General features: G+C 39.5%; 1 protein-coding gene across 4 annotated transcripts in view; it reads left to right on the forward strand.

The window, feature by feature from the left end:
* Positions 1 to 23,383, forward strand: part of LOC122556672 (protein phosphatase 3 catalytic subunit alpha) — a 426,923-nt gene that overhangs the window by 389,708 nt on the left and 13,832 nt on the right. For all 4 annotated transcript variants that reach the window (XM_043703683.2, XM_043703682.2, XM_087995359.1 and 1 more), the window contains one exon: positions 6,337 to 6,434. In XM_043703683.2, the coding sequence (XP_043559618.1) occupies positions 6,337 to 6,434 (98 nt within the window). The remainder of the gene's footprint in view (positions 1 to 6,336; positions 6,435 to 23,383) is intronic.

Here is a 23,383-nt window from a genome sequence, read left to right on the forward strand (position 1 = left end):
CCTTACATATGCTTCCTTCTTTTTCTTAACCAAACCCTCAATTTCTTTAGTCATCCAGCATTCCCTATACCTACCAGTCTTTCACCCTAACAGGAATATACTTTCTCTGGATTCTTGTTATCTCATTTGTGAAGGCTTCCCATTTTCCAGCCGTCCCTTTACCTGCGAACATCTGCCCCAATCAGCTTTTGAAAGCTTTTGCCTAATACCATCAAAAGAGAAAAACCCTACAGAAAGAATCTAAAAGCTGGGGATAAGCTTTCTTGATGTGGGTGTGCACCATAGTGTGTCATGAGCCAGGCTTTTGAGGCAACGTGTACTGACATTTGCCACTTACTGGAGTAAGACCTCCTTCACTTTGGCCTCAATGGGCATTCATTTATTGTCGTGGTGGTTATCGCTAATGAAAACCTCAGTTCTCTGACTCTCTCTGGAATTCTGAGTTCTCTTCTGAAAGGTGAGAAAACAAAGAGTTATGAGTGTGAGAAATTGTTGTGTTTAGAAAAAGGAGGTAAAATGGTTGTGAAGGGTGACTCTGAGGCATGGGTGTGCAATGTCAATGAGGTTGAATTTCAATATAAGCCATTTAGATGGAAATTGCAATGGAATAGCTCTGTTAAGCATCTATCCAGCAGTGAGAGATTAGTTCAGAAGATTAGCATATGGATCAGTTTGGTTAGACTGGAAAACCATGAATGGGAGTAGTTTATAGGCCAACTAACAAATTCACTGAAGGACAGAATATATGGGACAAAATGTGGAGTTTTATAAGAAAGATACGGTAATTTTTATTGGTGGTTTTAGTCTTCATACAGATTTGACCAAGCAGACTGACCAAGCTATTCTGGAAGATGAATTCATAGTATTTATTTAGGACAGTTTATTAGTGCAGTACATTCTAGTGCCAACCAAAGAATAGACAACTTTAGACCTATTTTCCTGCTATCACATAATGAAACTAAATGTGTTAACGATCTCATAGTTGAAGGAGCTTCTAGGCAAAACTGATTCTAACATTTTAGATTTCAAAGTCAGTTTGAGGATGAGAAGTGTGGGTTGAAAGAGTATGTTAAATTTAAGTAAACAGAATTGCAAACGTCTGAGAACTGATTTGGCTGAAAACAACTGGGTAAACAGGTAGGATGTAGAGAATGGTGGGAGATACTTAGGTTACTTACAGTGTGGAAACAGCCCCTTCGGCCCAACAAGTCTACACCGACCCGCCGAAGCACACCCACCCAGACCCATTCCCCTACATTTACCCCTGCACCTAACACTACGGGCAACTTAGCATGGCCAGTTCACCTAACCTGCACATTTTTGGACTGTGGGAGGAAACCGGAGACACGAGGAGAATGTGCAAACAGTCGCCTGAGGCAGGAATTGAACCCGGGTCTCTGGTGCTGTGAGGCAGCAGTGCTAACCACTGTGCCACTGTGCCGCCCACTTAAAGACCTATTTCATAACTCACGGCTTAATTATATTCCTTTAAGAGAAAGAGTACATGAAAAAATAGCATTGTGAATAGCTAAATAAGCAAGTTAAAGTTAGTATCAAATTAAGAGAAAAAACATTTAATACTGTAGTGATTATTTGCAGGTCAAAACATTAGATAGTTTTTAGACGCCAACAAAAAATGACTTAAAAAGAGAATGAAATCAGAGTATAAGAGCAAACTAACTAGAAATATAAAAGCAGATATTAAGAATTTTTATAAGAATTTAAAAGGAAAATGAATGTAGCTAAACTAAAGAATTAGACTGGGCAATTAATAAAGAGTGGCACCACATTAGCCAACCTCCAGTTCCAGCACCTCGCCTGTGACTATAGATGATACACATATCTCAGCAAGAGGCCCAGCAATCATTTCTCTGGAATTATTAAATAGGTATTATGTATCTGTCTTCACTGTAGAAGGCACAACCAAATGTCAAAAATATTGGTCAGAGTATTGAGTACAGGAGTTGGGAGATCATGTTGCGGCTGTACAGGACATTGGTTGGAATATTGCGTACAATTCTGGTCTCCTTCCTCTCGGAAAGATGTTGTGAAACTTGAAAGGGTTCAGAAAAGGTTTACAAGGATGTTGCCAGGGTTGGAGGATTTGAGCTATAGGGAGAGGCTGAACAGGCTGGGGCTGTTTTCACTGGAGTGTCAGAGGCTGAGGGATGACCTTACAGAGGTTTACAAACTTTATGAGGAGTATGGATAGGAAAAATAGGCAAAGTCTTTTCCCTGGGGTCAGGGGAGTCCAGAACTAGAGGGCATAGGTTTAGGTTGAGAGGGGAAAGATATAAAAGAGACCTACGGGGCAACTTTTTCACACAGAGGGTGGTACGTGTATGGAATGAGCGGACAGAGCAAGTGGTGGAGGCTGGTACAATTGCAACATTTAAGAGGCATTTGGATGGGTATATGAATAGGAAGGGTTTGGAGGGATATGGGATGGGTGCTGGCAGGTGGGACTAGATTGGGTTGGGATATCTGGTCGGCATGGATGTGTTGGACCGAAGGGTCTGTTTCCATGCTGTACATCTCTATGACTCTATGACTCTAATACGTGAAAATCAAGAAGTGAAAAGAAGGGAGGTACTCAAAGCAATTGTAATTACCAGGGAAAAGATGCTGAGAAAACTATCAGAACTGAAAGCTGACAGTTCTCCTGGATCTTCTTGGCTGAATCCTAGGATCTTAAAATTTAAGTGGCTACAGGAATGGGAGATAGATTCATTACGATACACCAAAATTTCCTCAATTTAGGAAAAGTTCTAGCCAATTAGCAAATCACCAAACTAACTATTCAAGAAAGGAGGGAGACGGTTTCCTGCTTTCTGTCAGCCAGTTAGCCTAACATCTGCCTCAGCAAAAATGCTAAAATCCATTATTAAACAAACTACAGCAGGAAATTTAGAAAATCATATGATTAGTCAGAATCAACATGGCTTTGTGAAAGGGAAGTTGAGTTTGACTAATTTATTAGAATTCTTTGAGGAGATAACAAACAATATAGATAAAGGGGAACCTGCACATATGGTATACCTGGGTTTCCAAAGGCATTCAGCAAAGTGCCACATCAAGAAAAGCCACTCATGATATAAGCGATGACATATCTGTTGATGTCTTTTTTCCACAAATCCAATGAGAGATTTTCAATGTGATCAGAAATAGTCATTCGTCTACTTGTGGTGACACCTCTTCATGAATCTCTGCCCTACACACAAAGACAGTATTTTTTAAAGGGATAAAACAAAAGGTTCATCAGTCACATGGTCGATTGTCGTTACATAGTTTAAAATAGGCAATTATGAATTTACAAAACCCAATGAATGTCGATGTCCTGTGATAACTTGTGAATGGATTACAGGGACTGATTATCGTATTCTTCATGATCATGTGTTGATGGGAAGAGATTAAAACAGTACTTATGCTAATATGGAGGGGATGTAAGACAATGGGAACAGGAGCCTGCAGAGGAATTCACATCTGTGGCTCCACTGGATCCTTTTTCTGGGATACAGTCAGCCTCCCCCCTACTGAGATGTTCTGTCTATATTGTAAGAGGACAGGCATACAATTGATACTGCAGTGAGTCTCTTTGGCAGTGGAATGTTTAACCCTTGAGCCCCCAGTATGCCTTGAAAGAGAAGTAAAACATGGAACTGATCCCTTTGTAGCTTTCTAACTTCCTCATATCAACATAGCAGAAAGCAGATAAAAGGGACAATGGATCATTTTTGGGTTAGTAAGCCTAGAATAGTGAAGTGCCATATCATCAGTTCATGGGCTTCATCCATTTACAACCCATATCAATGACATGGCAACTTGGTATGCTGATGAAACAAAGAAAGGTAGATAAATAAATAGTCAAGAAGACATATAGGCCAACATTTTCATCATCAAGTTTGAAAATACAGAGTCAGGAAAATTTCTGACTTAGCAAACCTGACACTGGGGTTAGTAGAGTGACTCAGGGATTTTCGATTGGATCTGGTGATGGTGGTGGTGGTGGTTGGGACGGAAGTGATTTGGCAAGGTGACAGGTGCTGACTGAAGTTGGGTCTGACACATCCCAGACACAGTGCAGAAGGAGCTATAGGTGGTGGAGTAGGGCTAATTAAAAGGCCCACCTTGGCTCTCTGCTTCATCCCTGGTTCAATAAGAGCAAAAAATATAAAGAGCATTCTAGCAATCACATCTCCCCTGTCTCACCTTCTGACACACTTTCCAGGCTTCAAAATTGTCAACCCACTGGCCCCCCCCCCCCAAACCTAATAATCCCACACACCCTCCATGCCAACCCACGCTTCCATACCAACTCCCAAGGTCCTCCATACACTATACACACACCAATGCCCTCAACCACCTTCCTTACAAACCTCTGCCACCCAACCACCTCATAGCCATTTGTAGACCTAAGCAAGGTTTGTGCAGAACCACCTCACTAACTCATCCAGATTCCACCCTGGGCAGACCAGAAGAGCCATGCTACAACAAAATAAAACAAAGTTCAAAGTATTTATTTCAGATGTCACTGTGTATAAATCTCTTGTTTATGAAAGCCTATTCAGTACATTAAAGTCTCCCAAATATTCAATTTCTTCTGAAGACAAATATTTGTATTCTTAGCTCCACATCAAAGCAACTAATCTCCTAACAACTACTTGGAACTGTGAATCAAATAACAAATTTACAAGTGCCCCAATTTGACAATGACAAGTTTTTGGAAACTGTTAAGCAGAAATTATAGCTCTCAGGGTCACAGCAAGTACCTGTGGAATCCCACAGCAATGAAAATTGCTTGTGTTTTTAGTATACAGCTGCTTCCATGATAATGGTAAAGTCGCCATTATTCTACCAGCCATAAGGCTGCTCTCTCATTAGAGAGAAATGACAATTGGGGGTTAAACCTGAGAGTCACCACATTTCAGGTGATGGGAGAGTTTGAGAAGGAGAGTGATTTCACGGTAACCTCAGCCAATGCAGAAATTGGACACATGCTATTGGCATCACTCTGCGTCACAACTGGCTGTCCAGCCAACTCAGCTAATTCATTGTAAGAGGAATTGAATAAAGAAGTAGAAAAATGTTGCTATAGCTGATTAGTGTCTTTATGCTTCTACATCTGATGTTGTTGCGTGCAGTTTTGATCTCCTTATTTAAAAAATTATAAAATTGCAACAGAGTCAGTTTGCTCAACTGATTCCTGAGATGAGAGGATTATGAAGGAAGTTTCTGCAATTGGAACTTAGAAGAATGAAGAATGATCTTATTGAAATATATCAAATTGTGAGGGGAATTGACAGGGTGGATGCTGAGATAACATGCACATTTTATAGATTTGTATGTCCTTTGTGTGGATCCCTATAGCTAAGGGCCACAAACTAAAATTTTGGAGATCTCCTATTTAAGGCTGGAAGGAGGAGAATCTTTCCTTTTCTCAAATTGTCTTTCATCTGTGGAATTCTTTTTTGTGGAGGGTGGTAGACGTTGGACATTGAAAATATTCAATGCTGAGTTAGATTGTTGATCAACAATCAAATGTAATTTGGGGAGGTGGACATAAAGAGGTAGGTAGACATAGATAGAGTTGAGACTGCAATGAAATCAGTCATGATGTTAGTAAATAGTGGAGCAGGCTCTAGGGGCTGAATGGTCTACTGTTGTTCCCAGTTCCTGTGTGCTTGTGTTGCGTTCTTGTGTCATGCAAAAATAGGCTTATAATTTTATAACAGGATGTCAATAAAGGCTACAAATTCAAAGAACCCTACTTGCACTTCCTTTATTTCTTCTGGCAAGCTGCAAAATGTTTTTAAAAAATTAATCTCAAGTGCTGCCATTTCACTAGAAGAAACTGTTGTTACGTTCAGACATGTTCCCAGTGGCAGGCCGTTTTTCCCCTCACTATTGCCCTACCTCATTATAGTTATTTTAAAACATTGCCAATTTTTTCTCCATCAACGCATGAAAAAATTAATGCAAAAATGCTGTGATTGGATCATTAACATGCTCAATAAATAAACATTTCAAAGTGGTCTATCAGGCCCATTCACCATTTTAATTTAAGAGGCTTGTAGCAGTGTATGCTGACTGTCTTTATCGTATCTTATTTTATTTTGTTGTGGTGAGGGTATGGTTAGGAGGCTCACCTGGCTTATGATCATATAATTCAGCTCCATGAGTGGGACCCAACAGAATGGGCACTACTTTTGTTGCATGTAATCTCTGCTGTCACTGTATTTAATTTTACATGTCAAATTTATAATTGAAAGAAGCTTGAAAAAGCAAAGTATTGATGAATACCAGGAAAAAATCACAACTATTTTGTTTCTTTTTCAGAGAGGAGAGTGAGAGTGTTTTAACTTTAAAAGGCCTGACTCCAACCGGTATGCTGCCCAGTGGAGTGCTCTCTGGAGGCAAACAGACCTTACAAAGCGGTTGGTGTGCTTTGCAGTCCATCCTTCATATTCCTTTACTGTGCCTATGTCAGTTCCCCTGATGACAAGAATACCCCTGTTATTCCCGAGCAATTCTTATTAAGCTGTTTTACACATTTCTACTACAGATTGTCTTCTACTGAGAAGAAATAGTTATTTTTTAAAAACTTTATTTTTAATTTTTTTATAATATAAACAAAGTTAAACCTAGGAAGTAAATATACGTGTTTTTGATGTATTGATTGCCAATAATAGTTATACAAATCATGAAGTATTGCAAGCAACTTGCAAATTCTGGACAATTTAAAAATTATTTCCTGCTTTCTGCAAGAACATTACATACAACCATTTCCTTGCAAAACCATGCAAAAGTCATGCAGAAATTGGGAATTCCCTTTATGAGGAACTATAGAAATAAAATCCTGTTTAGTCACTCCATGATATTGGACACTCCTGTATGGTGCAGTTAGGCTGCTCTCATGTGACTAGGACATAAGTATCTGTAAGAATCCAGTTATCCTGGGTTGGATAATGGTTGATTCTTTTGAAAGGGACGTGTTCTATTAATGAAAGCTGTTGGTGTAATAAACTAAAAGTAACTTATTTTATAGTAATTCCAAGTTTAAGTCAGACATGGGATGCCTTTAGATCTTAGAAATGAACTGTAGACTAGGACTATAAGTTTAGTCACAGTCACCTGGGATTGAAGATGTGACGGATCAATAATTGATGTCTCCCAGGTTTAATGGCTTGCATAAAATTTATAATCAGTACTTCAGGGTGGAGCTCATTCTACTAACTGTTGGTGTAATTGGTTTCTCAGTGCTGAGATATTTAAAAAGGCAACTTAAAGTCCTGACTTCAGTCATTGCTCCTTTGATTAAATATTAACAATGATACTTTCTTTAAATGCCATTTATTCTTCCTGACTGAAAATTTAAATGGCTAAATTAAAATTTGCTCTTGCGTTCTTCATAGGCATCAGTATCTTGTGCATTAAAAATCTAAGACATGAATATTGAGCCAGTAAATGACTAGTCTGTTACTTTTTGACTTACCAGTTTTGAGAGGTAGTGTTATAGGGCATTAAGAATTAAATAGGTGCATTGAAATTCCAATATGTTTTGTCATTGGCCTGATTTGGTTCGGTGTCAGCAATATTTTGTGCAGGGAATTTGTAATCCTCATAAAACTGCTGGATGGCAGTGAGTACAGGCAAGGTGCTTGCCCCATTGTCATGTAGGAAGATCCTAAGTGCCAGACATGGTCCTCCTGTGAACCTTCCAACTGAATAGCTCTTGCTTTGGCAAATGAAATATCTGCACAGAGGCCGGTATCCCATCACCAAGTCACCCTTTATTTACACTTGCCTAGTACATGAGCTCTGATCAGGTAGCTCAGTGCCACTCCCTCGAGCGAGACTCCTCTTTATATATCTGTCAGCTAAGAGACCCTGATTGCCCCAATCAGGGATGTCATTCTCAACAAGAACCACCTGGCCAACCTTCATCCAATCACTAAGCTGGCGTAAGTGTATGATGTGGTCAATTGCACAAGCATGAAGATAAAACAAATTCAGACTTGCAAGATTGTATTTTCAAAGTGCTGTAAATGTAGACAATCAGTAAATTTTGTTCCATTCGAGCCATTAGTGGCAGGAATATATTTTTGTTTAAAGGTTGTATACTGGGACGTGGTCCCCTGTGGGATAGCGAGATGAGGTTCGAGAGTTGTGAGCGCCAAGGCAACAATGACTGAGTGTTTACACTTGTAAGGCCTCAAGTGCTTGAGTATCTTTTAATGGTAGGTATGGCCTAACTCATCAATCTTTGAGGTCTAATGTCTGCCACAAATGAGCCAGTGAAAAGTTTTTTTTAATTCCTTTTACCTCCTAACACACCCACATCCACCCCACAGCTCTCTGTCCTAGTTTCTCAGTTCTTACTGAGGCACCAAGGGCTTCCAGTAATTTCTAAGCTATGAAATTGTTAACAGTACAGAAAAAAAATTGGCAAGCACTGTTTTATATTGTGCTTTAAAAAGATGTAGTTTGAGACACAATGTAATTGAATAGATTCCTGACTATTTCATTTCAACTTCCCTAGCAGAGGAATTGAATTCAAGAGTCGTGAGGTGATGTTGCAGCTGTACAGGACCCTGGTGAGGCCACATTTGGAGCACTGTGTGCAGTTCTGGTCGTCTCATTTTAGGAAAGATGTGGAAGCTTTGGAGAGGGTGCAGAGGAGATTTACCAGGATGTTGCCTGGAATGGAGAATAGGTCGTACGAGGATAGGTTGAGAGTGCTAGGCCTTTTCTCGTTGGAACGGCGAAGGATGAGGGGTGACTTGATAGAGGTTTATAAGATGATCAGGGGAATAGATAGTCAGAGACTTTTTCCCCGGGTACAACAGAGTGTTACAAGGGGACATAAATTTAAGCTGAAGGGTGGAAGGTATAAGGGGTATGTCAGGGGTAGGTTCTTTACCCAGAGAATGGTGGGGGCATGGAATGCGCTGCCTGTGGGAGTGGCAGAGTCAGAATCATTGGTGACCTTTAAGCGGCAATTGGATAGGTACATGGATAGGTGCTTAAGCTAGGACAAATGTTCGGCACAACATCGTGGGCTGAAGGGCCTGTTCTGTGCTGTATGTTCTATGTCTATGTTCTCAAACTGAAAAAAATTATAATTCTGCTGGCATTATGATCCTCTGTAATATTTTTTTACATTACATTACATAGAAATCAAATGTTTAACATTTAAATGTTATAATGGCCCCATTTTTGTGAATGACTGGGTGATTAAATGTTCTATTATAAACAGACTCATTTGTAAGCAAATAAATATTCATACAAGTTTCTGCCTGCTTTCTGTAACAATATCCTGCAGTGATTAGTAAATGGTAAATTTTAGTTAGTAGAAATTCTTAAAGAGTGAATGTGCAGGCAAATCTTTAAGGCAGAGACACATATGCTCTTAATTAGCAAGGGTTACAGGAGAATGGGATTGAGGATTATCTCAGCCATAATTGAAATGTGGAGCAGACATGATGACCAAATAGCCTAATTCTGTTCTTATGTCTGTTGGTCTTATGGTCTAAGTGTAATCTAGCTACTTATCATACTCTTGACTGAGAATTTTGTGAAGGTGGGTGACAGCATATATTAATGTACGCAATTTCCTTATCTGTATAGCTGTAGGTTCATTGTAAATGCTAAATTAGGAGGTCTTGTCTACTAATGATCTGTTGAAAGAAGAAAAGTTCATAGTTGAACAGACTCATGCCACTGAAACTTTTCATTTACAGATCAAATGTAAGAATGCCAAATTTCACAATCTCACAACAATTTATTCTGCAGGAGAAAAGATAGGTTGACAGTTTTTGACAATACCCCATTCTCCTTGCTGTTTGGAATGCATTCAGCTAATTGACGTAAGGAGAGGGCATTGGCTAGACCATTGATATACTGATCAAAATGATATTGTTAGTGACTTCCTAATGTGCCTCACTATCACACTTCAGGAGGATGTTAGCTGCATGGATGCTTACGGCCATACCAAGATGGTATTTGGCATTTGTTATTGCAGAAGTGCATGAGTGAGCATCAGATTCCCTTATGGTTCCCAATGGCCACCCTTGGTACTCAAACAATAGCTATTATTAAATGCAATTTCAAAGTCTAAACCAGGAAGGACATGCTGGAATATTTCATTCCAAGATGATTGTAGAAGTTTACTGAAACTTGTTTAGATTTTACAATTTAAAGTCCAAAGCAAAATTTATTTTAGTAATTTCATTGTTTTTATTATGTTTAGTTTTAAAGTAATCCATTCATGTTCCATACTTCTAATGATTGAATATGAATCTGTTGGAAATAGAAAGTTCCTTAACACTTTCCTGATAGCTCAGTGATTGATTACACTGTGCTGCATGGGCCTCAGCCAGTATAAAGCTCGGAATAGTCCATGTTTGAAACTGATTGATTGACCATTTAGTTAACTAAATGGTGGTGAAGAAATAACAGTTACCCTACAGATCCATGGTTAAGATGACAAAAGATCTGTTCTTTATTATTATCCAGGTGTTGCATGCATACGTGTTCAAATGTTGGTTGAATAGTACCCAGCTTGATTTTGAAAACTTATTGTGTAACAGTTTAATGACTCCCAGTTGCCTAGTATTGCACATCAAAAATAGCCATTTGAGTGAAGATGGACAGTACAACTAGTATATCCCAGCAAGCAAGATACCCCAGATTGATAAATACTCTCCAAAAGATGAGAAAAAATGAGCTGAAATTGAAATAGTAGGCTACAGCATTTGTCATTTTACAACATCCCTGTGGTGAAATGCCTTACCCAGCTTTAGAGTCAAGATTAGAGTGGTGCTGGAAAAGCACAGCAGGTCAGGCAGCATCCGAGGAGCAGGAAAATCGATTTTTCGGCAAAAGCCCTTCATCAAGAATCAGATGAAGGGCTTTTGCCCGAAACGTCGATTTTCCTGCTCCTCGGATGCTGTCTGACCTGCGGTGCTTTTCCAGCACCACTCTAATCTTGACTCTAGCCTCCAGCATCTGAACTGGCTCAAAGGTAGAAGACAGAGGGTGATGGTGGTGGCCTGTGACCAGTGGAGTACCGCAAGAATCAGTGCTGGGTCCACTACTTTTCATCATTTACAGGGGAACCTCAATTATCCGAATGTGATGAGCGGGCGCTATTTTGTTCAGATAATCGATGATTCGGTTAATCGATTAAATGCCTTTCATCTGGGGCTTGGAGTTCTTAAAGTCTGCTCCCCATTCAGAAGATTGCAGCAGCACAGCGCGCGAGCCCCACGCCACGCCCCTGTCCAAAACCGCCCACCATTCCTAAACCCATGCAATACCGACACCACCTACTAACCCTGTGCAACACCGCCCCCTTGCCCCCAACACTGTCCCCCGCCCCCTAACACCGTGCAACACTGCCCCCCCGCCACCCCAAGGCCATCCAACACCACACCCCACCCCCAACATTGCTCCCGTCACATGCAATGCCGTCCCTGCCCCCCAAACCCGTCCAATACCACACCCCGCCCCCAACACTGTCCCCCCGCCTCCAACCACGTCCAACACAACACACACCCCCTCACACCCCCCACACCTGTCCAACACCGCCGCCCCAACCCCGTACGCACCTGTCCCCTCTCTGGGGGAGCTGGACTGGACACCAACAAGACTGCTGCTGCGGCAGCTGCCTTTGTGGGGTAAGTCTCCAAATAGTGCACACGCACGCACACACAGCCACACACACAACCCTTTACTGCAACTTTTTGACAGGTTCCACCTTTGCCCTGTACAGGGCAATATTGGTCAGATTATCTTGGGAAGGGGGCGGGGTGAGGATACACCCCTCTGGAGAACTCCAGGGAAAGTGTGGGAAGAGAGAGAGGGTGGGAGGTCAGTCATTTGGAGACGGTGCCTGTTTAATCACTGTAAACAAAAGACGCGATCACTATCGGAAAGACTCTTTGATATAATGTTTCCATTGGGACCTGGAGATCGCCTTTGGATAATCTGATTTTCGGATAATTGGTGTTCAGATAATCGAGGTTCCTCTGTATATAAATTATTTGGATGTGAGCATAAGAGGTATAGTTAGTAAGTTTGTAGATGACTCCAAAATTGGAGGTGTAGTGGACAGCGAAGAAGGTTACCTCAGATTACAATGGGATCTTGATCAGATGGGCCAATGGGCTGATAAGTGGCAGATGGAGTTTAATTTAGATAAATGTGAAGTACTGCATTTTGGGAAAACAAATCTTCGCAGGACTTATTCACTTAATGGTAAGGCCCTAGGGAGTGTTGTTGAACAAAGAGACCTTGGAGTGCAGGTTCATAGGATAGTGGAGTCGCAGGTAGATAGGATAGTGAAGAAGGCATTTGGTATGCGTTCCTTTATTGATCAGAGTACTGAGTAAAGGAATTGGGAGGTTATGTTGTGGTTGTACATTGGTTAGGCCACTGTTGGAATATTGTGCACGATTCTATCGGAAGGATGTTGTGAAACTTGAAAGGGTTCAGAAAAGATTTACAAGGATGTTGCCAGGATTGGAGGATTTGAGCTATAGAGAGAGGTTGAATAGGCTAGGGCTGTTTTTGCTGGACTGTCAGAGGCTGAGGGGTGACCTTATAGAGGTTTATAAAATCATGAGGGGCATGGATAGGATAAATAGACAAGTATTTTCCCTGGGATGGGAGAGTCCAGAACAAGAGGGCATAGGTTTAGGGTAAGAGGGGAAAGATATAAAAGAGACCTAAGTGGCAACTTTTTCACGCCGAGGGTGGTGCGTGTACGGAATGAGCTGCCAGAGGAAGTCATGGAGGCTAGTACGATTGCAACATTTTAAAAGGCATCTGGATGGGTATATGAATAGGAAGGGTTTGGAGAGATATGGGCTGGGTGCTGGCAGGTGGAAGTAGATTGGGTTGGGATATTTGGTCGGCATGGATGAGTTGGACCGAAGGGTCTGGTTCCATGCTGCACATCTCTATGACCCTATGACTGTATCTGCAGTACTCACTTTTACCCAGCTTTAGCCCAGCCAAAAATCTATTCCAGTGTTTAGCAACTGAACATAACTCTCAAAACATGTACTTACCCAAACTCTACTAGTTAATTAACAGTTTCTTAAAATGACCACTGTTTAATGTTCTCATTGTGTCACACCTTACGTTGCTATTGCAAATGAATTCAATGAACATAAGTTGGCCATTCAGCCCCTCAAATTTGCTATGTCATTCTGTCAAGTCATGGCTGATCTGCAGGTCTCTACTCCCCTTTCGTGTTAATTCTTCTTCAATATTCCCTCTAATTTTTTTTTGGTGCATGGATTCTAAAGTCTATGCATAGCAGCAACTTCCTAAACAAGAATGCAATGCTGATTGATATATGGAACCTTGGAGTGACTGCGCATCCGAGAGGGAACATTGCTCTTCATAGCCTCAACATGATATCTCAAAAATCTATCTACTTCCTCTTTGTATGCTTTCATTGATCTAGCCTCTGCAACACTCTGTGGTAGATAATTCCAGATGTTCACAACTCTGAGGGAACAAATTCTTTATATCTAATTTTTAAATAAATGACCCTTATTTTGTAACAATGCCCCCTAGTTTGAGGTTTGTCCAATAGTGGAAAATGTTGATCTCAATTTTGAGAGTTCAAACTGTGTAATGTGACTGGCTATTTTGTAATCCCTAACACAATGGATAACTGTGTGTAAAATGATCCAGTTAAGATTAGATTACTTACAGTGTGGAAACAGGCCCTTCGGCCCAACAAGTCCACACCACCCCGCCGAAGCGCAACCCACCCATACCCCTAACCTAACACTACGGGTAATTTAGCATAGCCAATTCACCTGACCTGCACATCTTTGGACTGTGGGAGGAAACCGGAGCACCTGGAGGAAACCCACGCAGACACGGGGAGAACGTGCAAACTCCACACAGTCAGTCGCCTGAGGTGGGAATTGAACCCAGGTCTCTGGCGCTGTGAGGCAGCAGTGCTAACCACTGTGCCACCGTGCCACCCACCAAGTTAAGGATATGCAGATTTGTCAGACTTGTCAAAATATTGATCTTGTTATTCCTGATTATCCTTATGTTAAATTATGTAATTTATTGACATGGAAAGGATGATGCTTTTGACCTATCACGAGGTAAGTATATTACAGTTGCACAGCATGCCACAGAAACTCTGCTCATCATTCCCATCGTTGTTATTTCATAATGGTATGTTATTTTCCTTGAAAATATTTTAACTTTAAACAAACATACACTATGCTTGGCTTATAAAGGAGTATGAGTTTTAACTTCTCAAATAAATTTAATTGCTACAACCTAATTAAGGTTTATTGCATAATTACAACTTGAGTATAAAAAGCAAGGACAGTGATTGGAGAATAATAATATGCTTGATATTCTAGTTGTTTGCACATTTTTACAGTTTGAACTGTCAAAATGGATTGAAATTTAAAATAACCAAAGCTACGTTTGGCCTATGAAATCTAAAATCTATCAAGGTGTCTCTGCTACTTGCTTTGATGCGTGGACAACACCGATATTATTATCTGCCTGGAGATTTATGTCATAAAATATTTACATTTGGGCACTATGGTTTGATTTCAGTTTCACATGTTTTACAAGATATGGATGCTGACCTGCTGTGGATCATTGTACCAGTTGATACTTTATTGAAATCAGTTGTATGAACAATTTTAGACTACAGAGTAAATATTTATTGTTTTCTGTTAATTTCTGGTGTATCAGTTTGTTCCAGTTTGGGCAGGGTGCCAGGATGAAATTGCTTCACACATCACAGCACAGTTCCTGAGTTCATTTCCTCTCAGATCTATTAAAACCTGTTACAATGAATGCTGAAACCTGACAATCAAGGTATACAAGTTTAAACAATTAAGCATAATTGCAGTTTGTGTCAGCATTTCACCCCTTACACAGTATCATATGGTGTAGGAAGCTCTTTTATCATCCCTATAGAAGGATCACCTGTTCTATGGCTACCAGGATTTAATGACACACAGAGCTGTCAGGTCATCGGACTATTTATTTTCTGAGGAATTGCAATCTTACATGAATTATTTCTCTGTCCCTTTTTTTTACAAAAGGAAGGGGCTCCGCATTTCTGAGAGGAGAATCCATACAGGGCTCCTTTGGAAATGTGAAATTATGCTTCCATGCTGACAGTTCTTCCATCTTGTAGAGCAATCAGGTGGAGGAAATTCACGTCTTTTTCACAGCAATCAGGTGTTGTATTCTGAAATATAAAGATCTTAACAGCCACTTTTTGACAGCTGCTGTCAAACCATAAACACATAAGATAGGTAGGGTACCTGGCACCACTTGCTGGGTAGGGTGCTAAGGGGACAAGGGAAGTGATGCAGTGGTTAGGGTGAGCTAGGTTAGGTGAGAGAAATCAAATCTGGCGGGGAAGGTGAGAGAATTTGGGTGCCATTACCATGGCGAGGGAAAGAAGTGCATCATTTCGAGGGATTTGAGGTGGAGGCAGATCGGGGCCAGAGCAGGGAAAGGGTTTTGGTTTCCTGAGGCAGGTCTACAGCAGGCAAAGCGGAAGGAGACTGAGAATGGTAGAAGCAGATCAGATGCACAGTGGGAGACCGGGTGTTCGTATCCTAAAGAGTGAAGTCATTGTCAGGTCTTGGGAGTTAAACATCAGGTTCATGGCTGGTAAAAAGGAGTCAGGTCTCAGAGGTGTCAGTCAGGATGTGGGGTTCTAAGTGCTTTGGGGTTGTAGTTGGGTGTGTGTGTGATGTATTATGGGTCACTTGAATAGTTACTCAGGAGTTAGACCATTTATTAGTCATACATTTCATTAGTAACTATGTATGTAATTAAATCAGAAACTTCTGAATTCTCTGATTCAAATAGAATAAGTTCCTTACAGTGTGGAAACAGGCCCTTGGGCCCAACAGGTCCACACTGACCCTCCGAATAGTAACCCATCCAGACACATTCCCCTACCCTATTATCCTATATTTCTTCCTGACAAATGGACCTAACCTACACATCTTTGAATACTATGGGCAATTTAGCATGGCCGATTCATCTAACCTGCACGTCTTTGGATTGTGGGAGGAAACTGTAGCACCCAGAGAAAACCTACGCAGGCACTTGGAGAATGTGCAAACTCCACACAGACAGTCACCGGAGGCTGGAATCAAACCCGGGTCCCTGGCACTGTGAGGCAGGAGTGCTAACCACTTAGCCCCCATGCCGCCGAATGGAGCCTTTTGGAGGGTTTCAAGCAGATGGAATCTGCCCAGCAAAGTATTCAATTTCCCAGGTAACTCCCTTACAGTTTGCTTCTATGGGAATTCTACAGGGTCCCCAAGCACAACTTCTGCAAGAATGATGAATGTCTGACCAGTGGAAAATCCAGACACTGGTATCAATAATAGTAACCAGGAAACTATGATCAATTGTTGTAATTTATTGATGTCCTTTAGGGAAGGAAATCTGGCATCATTGTCTGATGGAAGTCTACATGTCTCTTCATATCTTCCGTATTGTGGTTGACTCTTATCTGCTCTCTGAAGGGTAGTGTACATGGCAGCAGGTAAATATGGCACTTGCTGGGTAGGGTGCCAAGGGGCCCAGAGTGTAAAGTCCAGTTCAGTGTTCCAGGTCTGTGACTTCTCCTCATTTGAGCATCTTGAACATTCAAGCAGATCATATTTGATCTACAACTCAACTACGTGAGCCCACCATTGCATGATATTCTTAATACCTTTGGATAATCAAAACTCTTAAAATTTTACAATTGATCAATGAACAGATGTGGTTTGAAAAAGAGTTCTGAACTTCTGCCATGCTTTGTAGGGAGCTTTTCTCTAATCTCCTTCCTGCAATATCCTCCCTCCAATTTTAAGAATAAGTCTTCCATTTCTTGACAGCTCAACCAGCAGGAGGTGCTTCTCTTTATTTACCCTACTTTATATCTTGAAAATCTCAAAGAAGTTGTCCTCCAGTGTTCTAATTTCCAGGGAGAACACGATAATTTGTGTAATCTATTCTCATTATAGAATCCTTGGAGTTCTGTTATCATTCTGATAAATCTATGTTGGCCTCTTTTTGTTTTAAGACTTGTGCTTCCTTTCAGGAATTTGATGCCAAAAACTACTAAGTACTCTAGACATAGTCTAATTAGGGTTTTGTATAGCTGAAAAATAACTTCTACTCCTATATTCCAATCTACAAAACATAAAAGCCAACAATCCAAAGCCTTTCTGATTGTTTTCTGAACCTGTTTTAATTAGAAATGCATCTGGATCCCTCGTTTCTTTGGACCTCCACTGTTTATAGCTGGTATTTTGCAAATACACTTGTTTAGGTCCAAAGCTGATGACCTCAAGTTTGCACACATGCAAATTGAATTGTCAAAAATTTGCCTATTCACTTAACTTATCGATATCTCTCTGTTCATTCCTATCACCCATAGTGCTGTTTTATCTTTGTCATTTGAAAATTTGGATATGCACTATAATATCCTATTATCTAAGTCATTAATAAGTAAATCAAATAATTGAGGTCTCAATGCAGATCCTTGGATAGCTCTTGTCAATTGCAGTATCTCACCATCATTTCTAAACTGTCTTCTGCTGTTCAGCCAGCTTTATGATCAGGTCAACAACTTGCCTTTCATTCCCTGGGCTTCAGCTTTAGTTAACAGTCTTTGATAAGTGACTTATCAAATCCCTTTTGGAAGTCCACATGAATAGAGTTATCTATTTTACTCACCTCTGGGAAAAATTTAATCAGACTCATGAGGCATGGCCTAATCTTTTCAAATCTATGCAGCCCTCACTATTTAGCTGCTAAGTTTCAAAATGTTCAGTCACCCTCACCTTAACTATAGTATTTAGTGAAGTTTTACAGATATTTAGTTAGCTCATTTATAATTCACTTTTTTTCACTCGCTCATCTCTCTTAGATAGTGATTGAGATGCACATTTTCCAAGGACTGATTCCTAAATTGAGATTACCTTGAAATATTATGTTCATCTCAACAGCCGAAACCTGGATAATCAGAATTGGCTTCAACAGTTGTTTGCAATAATGTTCAATATATCTCTCAGTTTAACTAGTCAAAGTTTTTTGTGTTCAATTTGAATATTGGGAGGCAGAAAATTATTTAGTTGATCTGTGAATTTCAGATCTGGAAGTTGCTGTCATAAATTATATTTAACATTTCTTGTGTGGTTTGTATGAATGTGTTTTAAATTAATTTATTGTTTAATTATTAATTTGATTGTATTTGTAGTGATTTGGACAATCACTTCTTTGATGCCTTTCCCTCAGTAAAACCTCTCCTATCCTGTTCAAGCCTGTTGGTATGGTTCCCAATCTTCACGCATTGAGGATTACAGGGCACTGACTTGAACATATTTGGTACACAGTAAATTTAATAATCAATTGCTAAATTTGGCTGGACCACATTGACTGCCAAGTCTCACTCTGCCAGAACCATTCAACATTTAAAATTTATTCGGGCAAGCAAGGATAACTTCTGCATCCTTCTCTCTACTGGCAAATGTCTGCTTGAACAACAGCATCCTAATTTTTAATAACAAGTGTAGCAAGTCTGTGGATAGTTGTGCTGCCACTTTAGAAGCACTCATTTCGATGACTTGTTTGCTTTTCCTGTTTTCCTCTTCTGTGACTTCATGCCCCTTTGAGAGGTAAATCAGTGCCATTTCCTGAAACTATTCATCTCCTAATTTCCTCTATATGCTGATGATGGTGACGCTTAAATGGTTCATTTTCTTCAGGTACTGCACCACATTTTTGAACCAGCTTTATTACTCCTTCAATCATCCACCTTCAGTCTCCTGGTCTTGCAAAGTACTGTTCAATTTCTTATCTCCCTTTTCCCCTCAAATATTTAATTGTGCTGTTGCCTCTAAAACCAATGTTAATCTTTACCACAATTGTATGTTTGATTATCTTCAGCCTGGCTATTGGCCTTTCACAAAACCTAGATAAAGTTAGAAAATCACACAACATCAGGTTATAGTCCAATAGATTTATTTGGAAGTACAAACTTTCAGAGCGCTGCTCCTTCATCAGCTAGCTACCTGATGAAGGAGCAGTACTATGGAAGTTTGTACTTCCAAATAAACCTGTTGGTCTATAACCTGATGTTGTGAGATTTTTAACTTTGTCAATCCCAGTCCAACATTGGCACCTTCATATCACAAAATCTACAGACTGTACCCAAGATCAGAGATGACTTCCTCTGTCATTGCATCTAAAGTGCTTTATTCCTTATCATCATTGACAACTATTCCAAATCTTTGATATGTTCAACGCAATCATCTCCTGCATTATCAGAATCTCCAATTTTGTAGAATTATGGTCATTTGAGTTTTCACCTATCCCATCATAGACAGGGTATCTCAAGCATAATGTTTTTAGATTAGATTAGATTAGATTACAGTGTGGAAACAGGCCCTTCGGCCCAACAAGTCCACACCGACCCGCCGAAGCGAAACCCACCCATACCCCTACATTTACCCCTTATCTAACACTACGGGCAATTTAGTATGGCCAATTCACCTGACCCTGCACATCTTTGTGACTGTGGGAGGAAACCGGAGCACCCGGAGGAAACCCACGCAGACACGGGGAGAACGTGCAAACTCCACACAGTCAGTCGCCTGAGGCGGGAATTGAACCCGGGTCTCTGGCGCTGTGAGGCAGCAGTGCTAACCACTGTGCCACCGTGCCGCCCTGAATTTAGAAGATGAAACACAGATTCTTTATTGAGTTAATTATTACCTTAATGTTTAAAAACTTCTCATCATGCATTGTATTTCTTTACAAAATTAGAACATTGGAACTTAATGTCATTTAATAACTTAGAAGTTATAAGAATGCCTCCTATTACATTTTGTGAAGTTAAAGCTGACATTTGTTTTGAGCCAGATACCATTGCCAGTATAATATGGTCTGAGTGTAGCCCTATATGATAGCTCATGTTACATATACCACAAAGACTGGGTCCCTGTTGAGACAGATGCCTTCAGTTTTGTTTCCAACACTGTTTACACTGTTATGATAACTCAGACATATAGTCTGAATTCTATGCTTCCTGATGTAATTTTACTTTCATGTTCATAACTGATTGACTGAACACACTACACTGACTCCATTGCACCAGTAATTTATATTGGAATGTCACATATTACATATCATGATGTCATGATTACATAATAATAGTGTAGTTGTATCCTTTTGCATTCATTGATATAACGGACCTTAGTATGTTAAATTAATTATAGTGAATAAAACTTTTATTATTGATTCATGTCCATTTCTGTAGCTAAAGGGACAATCATTTACCAATTACAATTCAAACATTACCACCATTTTTTGAAGGTAGTATCACATGCATAACTTAAAATATAGGAGGCTTTTTCCTCATTTGTTGAGTACATGAAACACCAAAACCCAATAAATATTCTCCTCTGCCATGATATCACTCAGCTGGTTTTTGCCATGTAATAACAAAGATATTTCTAATTCTTTGTTACATTTTGGTAATGCCATTAGATCTTTGGTCTCTCTGCTATGATATATACTGGAGCAGAGCCAGTTTTTTTTTTCATAATTTTTATTGAACACTCTCTCATTGAGGCAATGAGATAATCCATTAGAATTCATCAAAGAGCTCATTGTCTTTGCAATCAGCGTAATCACAATTCAAGATCCAAATTGGAATTTCTAAACTTTTTTTCAATAAAGTTTTCATAGAATCCCAATGTAATTTTCATTTGAAATGAAGCATGTGTGTTGTTGACTTTGTGCTACTGGTAATTTAAACAGCAGAAGAAAATGTATCCAAAGTTATTTTAATTTTGACAAATATAATTAATGTAACACATTAATATTCTGAAGACGCATCATGCATTGTGTTCTGAAATATCAGTGTTTTCTATTTTTCTTTAGTCTTTTGCTGAATAAGTATTTGAAAAATAATCAAATGAATAACAGTACAGTTAATAATGCTTGCAAAAGCAGCTACTGTTTGCTCTGAGAATATGTAAAACACTGATTGTTTATTGATAGAAAGTGTTCTTACTTAAAGCTATTCTGTTTGGGCACCTGTCATAGGTTAAAATATCACCAATAACTAAAACATTCATAGCTTCATTTCAGTGAATAATGTCCATTCCTAAACAGATGTATGAATTGGATTATTAAATTATATTTCTAATTAAACAAAAGTCATGTCCATTTACCTGTGGATACATAAAGCATTGTGGTTTCCCTTCACTTGAAAAGGTGCTTTTAAGACATGATTAATAACTTTTTGCTAATTGTTTATTTCTGTTTTGCACTCCCATTAGGGATAGGTTATCTGCAGTCATAGAAAACTAGCTAGCAAAATATTTAAATCTCATAATTTTGATATAATAGTCTGGGTATTCCAAGGAGTAGCGCTCAGTTAGATTTGTTTGCTGTTAGGATGGAGATGCGCATTTCTAGTCAGGAAGTCTGATCCTGGTTACTTCAGACATGCAGAGTGTATGTAAAATCAGCACACCATCTATTGTGCAGGATATCTGGGAGAGGTCAAACCTGTGTCAGTGTGTACTGTAACTGTGGGGTTAGGGCTGCAGTTCTTTAAGTACTTGTGTCACTAGTGACTAGGATTCCAGGCAAGTAGTGAAGTGTTTAGTGTCTGTTGGGGTTCAGTGTGCAAGGTGGTTGTTGCAGCCAGCAGAGCAGAGGTGGGGAGGAGGTGGGTGTCGGGGCCGACAGGAATGAGGATATTCTGCCCAATGGTTGAGGTGAGTGGTGGGTGGATGAAGGTTTTTTTTGTAACCCATTTGTGGAAATGCATTAGGTTGGCTGGGTTGGGTCAGTTGGGGTTGGGGGAGTGGGTGTAATTGTCCAGGACTGGGAATGTAAGTGTTGGGTAAGGTGTAGTTGGGGGTGGGGGTGAGTGGTAAGTCGATGGCTCAGCTTAATAATCAGCCAGGAGTTGAATTAGGTTTCTTTTTGTCTAACTTTTAGTTATGGTGTGTTACATTTGGTATTCCATAAGGTCCTAACAAGTAACCACAGTCCATTCTGTGTTAATGACTATAGCACCATTGGAATACGAGGGCCACTATACTGTATAGTGGTATAGCTCCATAACACAACTGAATGACTCTTGCCTGTTTCTAGCTTTAATAATTGATACGTAAAAATAAATATTGATTATTTTTTAACCCATTCTATACTTTGCTAGTTCACCTAATGAAAAATGCACATTGTGTTTAAAAACAGACTGACTTCTGAAAATTTCTAATGTTGAAGTAAAGGTTAACTTAATTTCCTATTGAAACTGACTTTATGAGACAGTTAAGAAATTATTATAATTTATCTATAAGGTACAGTATCCTTAAAAAATGCTGTTATTTGATTTTCATTTCTGATACTTGATGGAAAATTTTCATGACAAGATCCATGGAAGGACCTGTGAGATCCTAAATTATCAATCAAATATAATTAAGCTTTTAAAGTTGGGAAAATTAACTGTTAGCACAAAGTGAATACATGTAATTTAGGGGCATTGTTAAATTGCAGATAAGAGTCTGATATGTTGTGGAGCTGGCAGAACAGGATTGTTTTGTCAGTTCATTTATTGTCTGTCCAACAACAAAAAGATGTACACTGCTCCATTCTCTTTCAAATTTAATGTTAGTGCTTTGAGAGTGAGAATGTGAGCAGGAGTGTGAGCAGGAGTATGAGCTCTTTCACAGCAATGGAAAATAAATCGGGAGCAGCCAATGAATCACTTGGTAGCTTTTCACGAAGTGAAGTTATAATGTTTTGCACCTTTAGGCTTCCTTGCAATCCAAAGCTACGATACTGGCGCAGCTCTGATTTATACCATTGTTTTTGTGTTTTTCTTCTTATATTGAAAAACACTTCTGTGTATATGCAAAACATGTAGTTGAATGACAAGATCTGTAAACTGTGACTGCATTTAAAAAATATTTCTTTATTTTTGTGCTGAAACAATGACTCATTTTCTATTATTTGTTTTGAATGATTAGAATTGAAAGCAAATATGACCCTGATATATTTGAACAATTTGTGTTTCTACAGTATAAGAGAATGATAGGCCTGATGAACAGACATTCTTTTAATGTATTAGTCAAAATTGCTTTGTATGTGTTTGTTAATTATAATCCTATGTTACAGATGTTTTCTAATTAGCTTTTATTAATTTTATTGACTTGTTAAACTTTCTTCCTGCTAACCTTCCATTCTATGCTGTTTTAGTCACAACTGTAATATTTCCTCCTTTCTATTTCTCTGAACTGTTTCTCTTTTTTTTCTGTCATCTCTTCCTTTAGAACAATCAGGTATTCTC

Source organism: Chiloscyllium plagiosum, unplaced genomic scaffold (assembly GCF_037043375.1).
Source record: "Chiloscyllium plagiosum isolate Xiang-an unplaced genomic scaffold, Cpla_swu_hap1 HiC_scaffold_16, whole genome shotgun sequence".
Taxonomy (NCBI): Eukaryota; Metazoa; Chordata; class Chondrichthyes; order Orectolobiformes; family Hemiscylliidae; genus Chiloscyllium; species Chiloscyllium plagiosum.